Source organism: Apteryx mantelli, chromosome 3, assembly GCF_036417845.1.
Source record: "Apteryx mantelli isolate bAptMan1 chromosome 3, bAptMan1.hap1, whole genome shotgun sequence".
In the NCBI taxonomy this organism is placed as follows: Eukaryota; Metazoa; Chordata; class Aves; order Apterygiformes; family Apterygidae; genus Apteryx; species Apteryx mantelli.
Window position 1 is genome coordinate 29071826 of NC_089980.1, and position 12352 is coordinate 29084177.

At 36.3% G+C, this 12352-nt stretch overlaps 1 protein-coding gene across 4 annotated transcripts in view; it reads left to right on the forward strand.

The window, feature by feature from the left end:
* ACYP2 (acylphosphatase 2) overlaps positions 1-12352 on the forward strand; it is a 69352-nt gene that overhangs the window by 2331 nt on the left and 54669 nt on the right. For 2 of the 4 annotated variants that reach the window (XM_067293006.1, XM_067293004.1), the window contains exons 3-4: positions 626-673; positions 813-922. In XM_067293006.1, coding sequence (XP_067149107.1) covers positions 626-673; positions 813-922 — 158 coding nt within the window. The remainder of the gene's footprint in view (positions 1-625; positions 674-812; positions 923-12352) is intronic. The other 2 variants (XM_067293007.1, XM_013949918.2) reach the window with 1 other exon arrangement.

Below are 12352 nucleotides of genomic sequence, written 5' to 3' on the forward strand. Positions count from 1 at the left end.
TAACATACTGTTGCATTGCAAAATGCATATTAGAAAAGCAGAATCATTAGATTATGACCTTTACTGCTATTTGTTTGTAGTAATGCGTCAGCTAAGGGTGGAATTTAAGAGGTGAAAGCCAGGTGGAAAGGATTTGAAATGAAACGGGAGAAAAGGAACTTAATTAAGTTTATATAAGTAGCAAATTTAATTAGCTTAGACACTGATTGTTGAAGAGGCAAATGACTAGGAGAGACAGAAACTGTTTATAATAATGATAGCTAGAGAAAGGAATAGACTAGGTACAAGGGAGTTTGGGATGATGTAGGATTATTAGGGTTCCTTGTGACTGCAATTGTATTTAAAAAATCCTAAAATCAAGAGAGCAAGTCTTTTGCCTCCTCCCTCTGAATGAAGAAAAAAAAAATCTCACACAGAAGCTTTCAATACATAGAAAAATGATCAGAAAGAAGTTACCCTGCTGCTTGCATGTAAGGTCTGGGTAGGACCATCAAATCTTTGTTTTTTATCTTTTTATGTTTTTTTTGAAGAATATGTATTAAAAAAAGCTATGACTGTAAAAATGGGATTTTAAATGACTCATGTATGTATTACATATATATATAATCTCATTCCTCTTCTGAAGTTGGCTGCTTCTGCTGCAAGTTCAGAATTAGAACATCTAAATGCCCAGGTATGAGCATCATCTATAGATCTATTTCTTCCACGTGTAGGTCTTAAAGCTATGAAAATGAAAGTGGGTTTTTAAGTGATAGGTGTGTGATGTATGTGCTGGCACCGATTATCCTTTTTATTATTGTTTTTCAAATCAGTACACAGAAGAGGAAGCTAGGAAATTAGGAGTGGTCGGCTGGGTTAAAAATACCAGCAAAGGGACTGTAACGGGCCAGGTTCAGGGCCCAGAAGAGAAAGTAAATGCAATGTAAGTATTTTTGTCTTTTTCTTAACCTTACTAATATGTAATTTACAGAAGCATTTTTAATCTAAACTTAAAAGAAGTTCAGATGTTAATAATCTAACAGTGCTTTCAAGAATCAGTTTTGATTTTGTTTGAGAGGTTGAGGAGATGCGTCCCTTTTTTAAGCTTTAAATGTCTTTAAGCTTTAAAAACAGCCTGTACAGTCAGACAGGATCAATTTTTAGTCTAATACAATTTGTTAGTGTATTTCCCTAAAAACCTGTTCTTCCAAAATGAAGAAAAAGCCTTATTCATACGCACAAGCATATACCTGTTTTTTATTTTTTAAAATACTTCTGCAAAGAAACAGACTGAAGAACTTCTTGAAATGCATGCTCAACTTCTACTTAAATCAATTTAAAGAAAACTGGTTTTAAGTATAATTTTTTTCCTGATAATAATAACTAATACATACATACAGATTTTAAGTAAAAGCATGTAGTCTTTGCCACCTGGAAATAAATTTTGAAACCTTTTGATGGCTTTAAAAGAAGGGGTGTGGTTTTCTTTAGGTTTTTGGAAATCTGTAATATAATAAAACTATCACTCGGAGGAAGTACTGCCTGCAAAAGCACAAAGCCCTGTTGCTTCCAACCTTCATTTTTGCAGGTGTATATAGGGAGATTGGGTTTTTTTTTAAATCTCTCAGTGGTTTGTTCTCTCAGCTTTCCTTTGGAAGTTGTATTATGGGTGGGCATTATTAATGCAAACTCTGTCAGCGCTTTCCCATACAGGAATTGCTGCAAAACTGTAAAGTGAAGCTGACTTTTTGCAAATAAAACAGTGTTACACTTTGTGATAAAGAGGTTTATGTATGACTTACTTAATGTGACAGAAGTATTTGTAGTAATTATTTTCTTTGGTCTTGAGCTTAACATTAGGTTGCTTATTTGGGGCTGCAAAGCATTTACCAAGCCAGAGAAACATCAGTTGTTTGTTTCCTAGGTCAAGTTTATACTTATTTTCTGGAAGAGTTTTGTTAGTATCCCAGTTTAAATATTTTGTAAATTAAATATCTCAGTGCCATCTATCTAGTTAATTTACAACACTGAATAAGAACGTGAGAAATCATGATTTGGTTCCTGTTCATTGGATCAATTATTTTTTCATATGAATTTTTCTAAAGTCAGTTGATTTATTCTAAATTAAACAGGTTTAAGTGAGATTATCAGTTTGGCTTCTGATACTTTCTGCGTTTGCAGGAGCTGGGATTGCTGTGGAATGCACAGGATTTAAACGAAACCTCACTTACCCCTAGCCCAGAAAGTTTGTGTATATAGTATGGGATCTCACAGCAGAGCTGTAAAATTAGACTATCGAGACCAGGCTTGTTGTCAACGATGTGGTGGAAAACAGACAATTCCAAGAGAAGAGAAAAGCTCTTATTTTTCAGTATTGTACAATTTTGAATAGGTATGGCAAACTGGACTGTGACAGTTTGGGGAAAAAAAAAAGGCATTGAAGGTCTTTGATGTACATAGTGTGTCTGTGATATTTAGAGCAAATAAAAACATTGTTTTGAATTGTTGTTTCTTCATTTCAAGCTGGAAATAAAGGTTTTCTTCTGATGTAGAAATAAATGTTGCATTGCTGAAGTTAAAGTACAATTTTGAAATATGGTTTGAGGTAAGGAGTATTAAATTAGCAGTCCTAGAGTTAATGTTGAGGTAGAAACAGCTCACTTCTCCATGCTCCATGTGTGGGCTCTGCTATATGAAAAGGAAAAGGTAGTAAGTTTATTTTCGGTATTAAACTGGTAAACTTGCACATGAAGGGAGATTATAATATTATATATTATATATGAACAGCCATTTTGAAAGGCCCCTATTTCTCTCGTTGTACATGTTAATAGAAAATCAAAATCAATTTGATTTACAGTTTTTGAACAGCTTTTTTCCAGAGCTTGTCGCATTTTTTGTAATGCTCAAAGTCATGTTTCCCAGGAATTTATAATATTGTGTTCTAGATACCAAGGTTATTTTAAATGGTCTATTAAATAAAAACAACATGAAGCTTGCTGCCTCAATGGCTAATTAATATAAACCATTAAACCTAAGCATGCATTCCTATTAGCACTGTGATAAATAAGCAGGAAGAAATTCTGGCACCCACTTTTTATACAGGAATTCCTGTTCTCTTTTGTATGATTTTTCTAGGTGTTCAGAACTTAAAAGGGACTGTGTTTGATACGACACTTCTTAGAAACTTGGAGATTTCCATGTTCAAGAATTCTTTTTCAAAGAAATACAATATATGAGTCACTTTTGTAAGACATTTCAAGACAAGTTCCTAGTGAGTGCTATTTCAAATATTGGAACAATGTGTTATCTCATTAAAAAAAATTAACTTTTCTAGAATATTTTGTTCTGTGTTTTTGGACAGCTGCTTTCAAACAGAATTTCCCAAAACAAAAGTTTCCAAATTAAACTTGAGCTACAAAATGGCCTTATTTTCAGAGGTATAGCACCTGCAGTTTTTTCAATCACATATTAATGCTAGTAGAATGATTTGTCAGTTGTTTCACTGCTGCTGACTTGTGAATATTAGTGTCATTTTTTTGGGAGGGGGAAGGGGTATTTTGGTTTATCATCTCCTCTTTGGGTGGCCACACCTCTTAATTCTCAGTGTTGAGTGCTCTCTGGGAAGGTGAGTGTTATGAGAGAAGCCTCATGAATCACAGAAGGATAGTGTCCATGGTGCTTTATTAAAACTGATCGTGTGAGATTAGCAAATGGAATTGAGCCTTGCAGACTTGAAAGTTTTAGACTTTTTCTTTTGGTTCCGAGTAGCTAATGGGAGAAAACGTTGAGCAATGTGAGTTGGCCTTCATGCTTTACACTTCCTCTTGTAGGCATCTTTGAATAGCTACTAGGAATCTCTAAAAATAAAAGTGTTTATTTTCCTGAAATGGGAATGAACAGATCCAGGTACCTGTGTGGGCCCAAGATGCTCAAGAGGCTTGGAGAAGCTGTGCCTGCAGTTTGCCACCCTGGATTGTCAGTGAATGCCTCTACAAACACTTTTAAGGTTTTCAGTTTCTTGAATTGTGAGAGGGGCTTCACAAATAAACATTTAATATTGGAAGGACAAGGTAGGTGTTCCTAAATCATGGGTTTTAGTGATTTAAAAGCAAAACTTTCCTTATATCTGAGCTAATGACATTTAGTTGGCTTTGTGCTGAGCCTTTCAAGGAGGTAAAGCCTCTTGTTTTGTTCTGTAGCTTTCTCTGGACCCATTCAGATGCATCATTGAGAATCCCATTCAGCCTTCTAACCTGGAAAAAATTGTTATTATTAATTTTTAGGAACTTCAGAAGCCACGAAGGACAGTTTGAAAAAATTTTATTCAACCTTGGTAGATGCTTGCTCTCTCAATTAAATTTGATAGTGGTTCGTTGATAAGGGTAAGAAAGATCAAAATCTTAAGTGCAGATGTTCTGAATAGAAAGATATAATGGATGAAGCAGAAGCAATTTTGGGCTAAAGTTTTCCTGTGGCAACTCTTAGTCTGTTGCTTAGAAAAGAGTAACTTTTCTATAGGAATGGGGTATAATAAATCAAAACATAAAACTTCTCTTTTGCAAGACTGATTAGAAACACATTTTTTGGTTTTAAAAAATAAATGCACTGATTTTGTTGCAGTCCATTTTACATTGCTGTATATAAATTGTGATCTAATCCTTAAAAATCATTTTAATTCTGTCCTGATCTGTAAATCTGGTTTTGGTCATGCTTGTCACATCCCTTTTCATGTACTTTGCTTTTTCTCCTGCTTGAAGCTAATAAGCCGAATGATTAAAAGGCTGGTTAAGCAGTGGATATAGTAGTGTGAGAGCAGACTGAGCAATCCTCCTGGCCCATACTGAAGATATGGAAATTAGGAAAGCTGAGAAAAAGGAGAGCAAAGGGGAGACATCTGGGAAAAATATGCTTGTATGAATGAAAACTGCAGAAAAAGAGAAAGAAATAATACAGTTTTTGTTCTTTTTCATGCTATTAAAAAGAAACAAGGACATAGACTGAAGAGAGAGCCAGGAAGCCAGAAAAAAACACTGTTCTAGACCAGGTAGATAGAAGAAGCAGGATAGGGGGAGGAGAGAGGGTAAGTGCTGGTGAGAAGAGGTTAAAGAAGGGCAAAGTGAAAATGTGGGAAAACCACCATGAGGCAGTTCTACCTTGCCAGCAGCATGGAGTGAATAACAAAGCCTGCCCTTGTGCCGAGCAGTAATGCTGCAGCCGTCTAACCCAAATGGTTCTCCAGCAGCAACCTGTTGCTCCTAATTTTCTGATCCTTCTTTTACTTTGTCTCACTACCTGTATTGCAAGGCAAAGCTAGGAAGGGTCCAGCAGAGGTCAAGAAAAACGCCCCTAATGTTTTTTATGCAGGCTGCAAGGTATCATATAGGTAACAGGTAACATGGGAAAAGACCTGGGAAGGAATTATGAGGATAATCCTGGTGGTCTATTTTAAGCATTAGTGTAATGCATTCTTAGAATTTAGGTGGAGAGTGACCGGAACCAGTATAAGGAGAACAAAACAAATACTAAAGCAGGAGAGTTGGAGATACCACTACCCCCCTGTACTTTGAGCTCTCTAGTGAAGTGAGAGCGTGCCAGAGATCTGTTGTGAAAGTCAGTTGGCTAGGTGACTGATGGCAAGTGCACGTGGCACCTGCAAATGCTGGCAAACTGGTGTTGAATATTTGAAGTTCAGTTTAGCTGCTTTGGTATTGATGTGTGTGGTCTCTGTTCCTTCCCTGTAAACATAACTATAGACTATTTTATGAAATGTGTTCATTAAAAGAGACTATATAAGTGGTTATATGGATTAAATTAGTTTTGTTCAGAAAATACTGTATTACAGAAAAAGGTTCATGAAAAGCACAGAGAGGGCAGGAATCTTGCCAAAAGCAGTGGTACTGATGTTGTTTTTATGCTGTGAAAGCATACCAAAATCACTTTAAACGGGTAAATTGTCCATTAAATGCAAGAGTTATCTTTGTCCTAGAGTTAGGAAGGAAAGAGAGCATTCTCAGTTTGTTAGTTGAGTAGAAATATCACAGCTGTGGAATGTTTCCCATAGAATTTCTTTTTATTATATTGAACAAAAAGGAAGAAACGAATCCTGCCTTCTACATATCTTTGGAGAGCTAGGCTAGTCAAACACAACTTTATTGCTTTAGCAGTGAGGGATTACAGTTCAGGAAGGCAGCCAGAGGTGAAATATGCTGCTGCAGATGCACTGTGGTGTGGATGTTCCTTTTGCATATAGAAATGCAGGCGGGGGGCTGAGGGTATAGCTTCTCTCCATCCCAGCAGAGAAAAGAGCTGACCTCTTTTGCCAGAGCCTGGTGTAGTTTCTTAGGCAGTGCACTGAAGCCTGTGTTTGGTCCTAAACCATGGAAGTAATTGTTCCCCTACAAACACGGAGTACGATCATGATGAATTACTTCTAAAAGACAATTGGGAGAGCAGACTTTGCTCTGGAATGTGTAACGGCTTAGCAGGGCATTCTGATTTTTACAGAAAAAAAGTGGAAAATGATAAATAAGTATGAAGGGTTGGGGCCTGAAAAGTATTACACATGCAAGAGGTTTCATTCCTTGTTGGACTATTCTGTTAGCGTTGAATGTGGATATAAATCTTTGCTGAATTGCAGTAAGGCTCAGTTCTTTGATTTATATCCTGATGAAATCTTGATTGTATTGAAAACTAGCCTCAGGGAGTTGAGAGTAAATTTTGCTAGGATTTACAGTGTGAATTTCGCAGAAATGCAGGAAGCTTCTAAGGTATGAATGAGCAGTTTTTGCTTTTGGGACTCACTTTCATTTAAGGATTTGTCTTCAGTTTGTTTTTGATGAAAATAATGTTTTTGAATCTGAAAGATATCGAGTGATTTCTGCATAAAAATTCTATTGAAGCAAGTTTTCTCTTTTAATGGGGAGATCTTGCAGATCATTTTAGAGGGTATTTAAAAAAAATTTGAGAACCTTTTACCTGTAAACTTGCTTTAATATAACTTGCTTTTAAAACTCTAGATGGAGCTGTTTGTTCTGCAGACACTTCCAACTGCACATGCTTCATTTGAAATGAATCTCTTTTTAGGCTGTTACGGTAGAATCCATCTTTTTCTTCACTGTGACCTTTTTCCTTACTGCATTTTTATAGTCCTGTTCCCTTGGCTTTTACAGCTCTACATAGATAATAGCCAATTACCCTTAGATTCTAAAAGCTCTATTTCGGTTTTACCTGTCTGCAAGCCAAAGGAACAAGAATACTGAAATACAGTGAAAGCTAAGTCAATGCATTTCTAAAACATAATGACAAGAGGATGTAAGGTAAACTGGAGGATTTTCTGCCAGTCTAAATATTACCATTAAATGGGAGAGAGGAGGGAATCCCTGTTTCTTTTTCAGAAAGATTTATAACACAAAGATTTTCATTATAGTACTTTGTGGGGTTTTTTTTCCATTTTATTCATCAAGTAAGGCAAGAGCATTGGTAGTCATTGTAGGTGTTGCCATAGCAACCTGCCCTGATAGATGAGAAATCATTTTCCCATGAGATTTTTTTTTTTTAACTGTGAATGGTGACATATTAAGTGATTCATTTAAAGAAAAAAAGGTAAGACTGTGGTATGTAGATGTTTTGTTCAGAATTTATTCCAGAGATCAGGGATTTCATATCAGGCTGACATAGTTCAAAATGTAAAATCTTAGGAAATTTTTTTAGTCACCAGTAATATGTAGCAGCATATTAAGTATTTTTGCTGTCTTTGTAAAAAGACATGATATTAAGTATAGTCTACTTGTCTTGGAAATTTTTTTTAATTAGTAACTTAATACTAATTGAGTTGGAATGATTTCATTTTAAATATCAATGTCAGTTGAGAGAAATTAGTATCAAATATACAAACAACACTGGAATTATGTAAGAATGATTTTAGTGTGTATCTGCATAGAAAAATCTAGATTTTTATCCTTTACAGAATTAAGGGGGGGGGCTCTGAATTAGTGAATGTTGCAACTTCCATTCTGTCTTCATTTGATTACTGGCAGTTACATCCAAAATTCCTATATCTGTACTAACTAGCATTAAGTTCTTAAAAATATTCATTATAGGTAGGTGATAACAGTTAACAAAGCTGTACTGGATCTTTGTCCTTCTGAATAAATCCTTTACCTACCTTATATGAAAGAGGTGTCTGTAATCAGGCTAAAAAATAATACTTTTTTTCAAATATGAATTTTTGAATTGTGTTTGCGGAAAATAGCTCTGATGGCATGAAATAGAACTAAATGCTAGTTAAAAGCACTTCATGTATTTATTTTAATCTTCTTGATCTTAATACCCAATTTACATTGAGGTATAAAAATCATAGAGGGTTTTATTCCATATTTTGAGGTTTTCTTCCATTTAAAAAAGGCCTGTTTTAAAATTTTCAGCTCAAAATCTACATAAACATCATTTAGGAGATGAATACAGTAACTTTTTTCTCACATGGAAACCTAGGCATAATGGTAGAAATGGAACTGCACGCATTTATACAGACAAGGTTATGTTTTGGATTTTTAGGTGCATTTGAAACATCTGTAATATACCCAGAAATATGCTATTGAAAAGAAGACCTAGTTGTGTAAAAAGTTAGGTGTGGGTGGAGGTGATAATGGATTAGGGAGAGACTGTGGGGGCCAGTTTGAACTTGACCACAGTGTATCCCTGAGATAATGTGATTGCGGATTGGGAGTCAGAAGGTTCAAGAAACAGAGTGAGTAACATAATCAGACCAGCAGAAAAAGTACCAAACTTGCAGAGTTACATTTGTATATTTAAGAGGCGAAGAAAGGGGATAATACAGAAACCAGTGGTGGGTTGTAATAGAAAAAATCATTATGGGAGATTGTTGCTGGGGTAAAGGAAAAATTCCAAAATGTGTTAGTATGGTAGCGGAGAATGTAAGAGGAATGAACAAATTGCAGGACTGAATGAGGAAAAGAACAAAAAGTGACATCAACATTATAGAGAAAGTAGCATTGGTGGAGATGAACAAAAAAGAAACATTTGCAGGAGGACATGTTGAAAGAGGAGAATCAGGCAAGGCCAACACTACTTAGGCTTAGAGAAAATGAAATTCCAAGAGGGGAAAGATGAGTAGCAGAGGGGATTTAGCAAGGAAGAGATCATTTGACCATCTTAGTGTAAGTACTTGTAAAGCAAGTTTTCAAGCAGGTTGTGAGAAACTTACAATCCTCCAAAAGCCAATGCAATTGCTTTTAAAATAGGCTTTTTGACTAGTATAATGGTGAATGTTACTGCCCATCTTTCTACTAAATGTTTACAGTATTGATTTCTTAACTATGATTACTTGGTACTACTTAAGATTGAAAGGCTAAAGTTTTACAGGCTAAATAAATTGCAAGCTGAAATTTGGTAAGTGTTACTGATGATGACCCAGTAGAGAAGGAGATGCAGCCTTGCTCTGTTGAATTTTAGCAGTTCAAAACTAAATAAAGAAAGAAGTAATTACCATTTATTGTAGCAACTGTACTCAGCTTAAAAGATAAGGAATAGATCAGGTAAGTCAGATGTATTTTGTTGTTGTTGTGGCTACTGAGAATAAAATCAAAAAGGTGCCAATGATCCAAGAGGGCTGCACAGTCCGATAGCGCAGCTGGAGCCTGTTCAGTGGCTTACCTTTGTTCTGCCCTTACCATTTAATATTTACAGCAGCGCGCAGTGCCCTCTAGTGAAGTCCCCTTTTGTTAGTCACATATTGATACAGCAAAAGGCAGTTCCTTCCCCATGGACAAAGAAAGAGTGGCTGAAGGAAGGGAAGTGTAGCTCTCCACTGAAGGTCGTGCAGCACACCAGCAACAGAGCCAGAAATAGAACTGGGCTCCTGGCACAAGCCCTGTCCTTTGGACTGTGCTTTATTGTCGCTGTTGCTATTTAGTTTGAAATGCTACAAACCCACTAAAGCTTTTAAAGCATGGTTATGTCCTTCTGCATATGGACTTGCTCCTATATTTAGTGCAAAAATAATGTCCTCCTGTCTTCCTGTTTCTTGTGTTGGGGTGTGAAGATGCCTGTATTGTTTGACCTTGTTGAATTTTTTATCTAATGATTTTTTGCAGTCTGTAAATTTGCTGTAGCTCAGTGGAATTGGAATTTGGTGTTTTATGAAGTGTCTGCTTTCTTTTCTGATCCTGGAAGTGTTCCTATTAATAATATAGTTTGATTAAAAATAAATTAACACTAATTTAACAAATTGCTAAATGTAGGCTTATAATACAAATAATTAATTAGGATTCACTGAATACTGTCTTAGAGCTTAACCCTCATGTTTTCTTCACCCTTTGAGTATCAGTTTTTTGAAAGAACGCAAACTAAGCAGTTTAGTGACTTTGGAAGATAAAACAAAAGGTCATGTTTCTCACTGACGTTTAAAGTTACAAGGGTAGGGCAGTGTTTACTTCTCACAGTTATTCTTGTTTCTTTAGAAACTCTATTTTTAAAAGATTCTTTTAATCCTAACAGATTTGTAATCTGATTTCCATCTTCCTTTTTAGGGATAGTTGTTTTTTCACTTCAACTAGAAGCAGTTCCTTTGCATAAATGAATATATTAGTTATGTCTGAATAAAATTGTTGAAACCATCGAAAAATGACAGAAGTCTTTAAACTGTTGGTGCAATCTGGGATGGAGTATTTAGAGTAGGAGGGCTGTACCACTGGACATTTGAAAACCATAGTGCAAACATACATGCTTTAGTTAGTCTCACACTATAAACACAAGTCTGTTAAGGTATTTTCATTTACTGAGGGAGAGAGGGCCATCTTTCAGCAGCTTATGATATTTGATGCCTAAATTGATTCAGTGAGGAATGTTTCTTCCTTCCTGCACCCTCTGAAGCTGCAGGAAATGCCTGGTTGCTTTACTGGGACCAGTATAACTTTAGTTCATTAAAGATTTAAGACATTCCACACTCCGCATGTCTGTAGGTCTCTGTGAAGCGGGGGAAGAAAAGAAGATGCAGGCTTATTGCACATACCTGGTCTTCTGTTCTTATTATCAGTGGGCATGTGAATGTCTGTTTACATTTTAGATACAGAGAAAATGCAATGAGAAAAGACACAATGCTGCTTGCTTTTTATGTGTACAGAGCATCTATCAGATGTTATTCTTGCATTTAGAAAGGACCAGATTTCAAGAGTGTGCCTCATAAACTGCTTTCTGGTTCCCAGAGTGAACAGTAGTGGTAGTAGTAGCCTGTACTGCACCTTGGAAAACTCAATATGTGATCTTTCATGATGATGGTTCTACAGGGATGTTGTATCAGTGCTTCAGAGTCCTTTAGAGGTGATAATGCTTGAAGTCTTCAGCCCCTCCAGGCTTCCATCATTTGCTTAGTGATGATTGTCCGTGATAACTAACGTTCAGCTCTCACATCTCCACAGTTCCACAGTTGAAAGCAAGGGGGACTGCAAGGTTGTATTGGATTGTATGATAAACACAGGCTAAGTAAATTGTTGTGTCTTTAGAGCTGATATATTATTGGGACCCAATGTAATGTGTTGTCTGATATTTCCAAATTGAAGATATTCTGTTATTACTGATACAGTAGGATGTAGAACAGTTCAGGGCCCTTATTCTGGCTCTTTACGCTGAAGAAAGATTCTTCCAGATATCCTTAGTGCACCTACACAACATTTACAGAAATACTAATGAATAAAAGTTTAGTTTAAACTGGTGCTTGTAAAGGAGATTTTCTGCTCCAGTTTAGCAAGGCAAGTAACTATGTTCACAGTTAAAAATAGATTTTTGGCAACAGATTGGTAATTATCAGTAAAAGCACGTACTTGAAAAGTATAGCTTTCTTTGAAATGTATTATAGATACTGCCTGGGTTTTTGCAGTACAAAATAAAGCTGGTACATTTTAGTGATGTACAGTTCTAAAAGCTTGTTGCATCAAATATGGCTTACTGTGTTGCCCAGATTGCCGAGACGATGTCTGTGTTGCCTTCTGAAGGCACAGTCGTCTTCCTTTGCTCATGTTGAAACAGCCAGAAGCTGTGGGACTGTGTTTGCACAGCAATGGAGTAGTGAGCCTAAGCTAATGTATTCTGCCTGTCAGTAGGATTTACTAGCTTGAGCTTGGTGCTTCACCAGTGATGCTGTGCAGCTTCCAGTCATTGTAGCACATGGCAGAACTTGCTGATGTTTGCCTGTAGAGAATCCCATAGACGTAATGGGAGAGAATTTGAGAAACTTGTTTAGCTTCCTGGGTAGAAACGATTCGGGCATTGGTGAGATGGATTTTATTTATACATACATGCACACAAAATTATATGTAACTCTAGTGATTAAAGGCATCTTGGCCACAGCTTGTGTGTA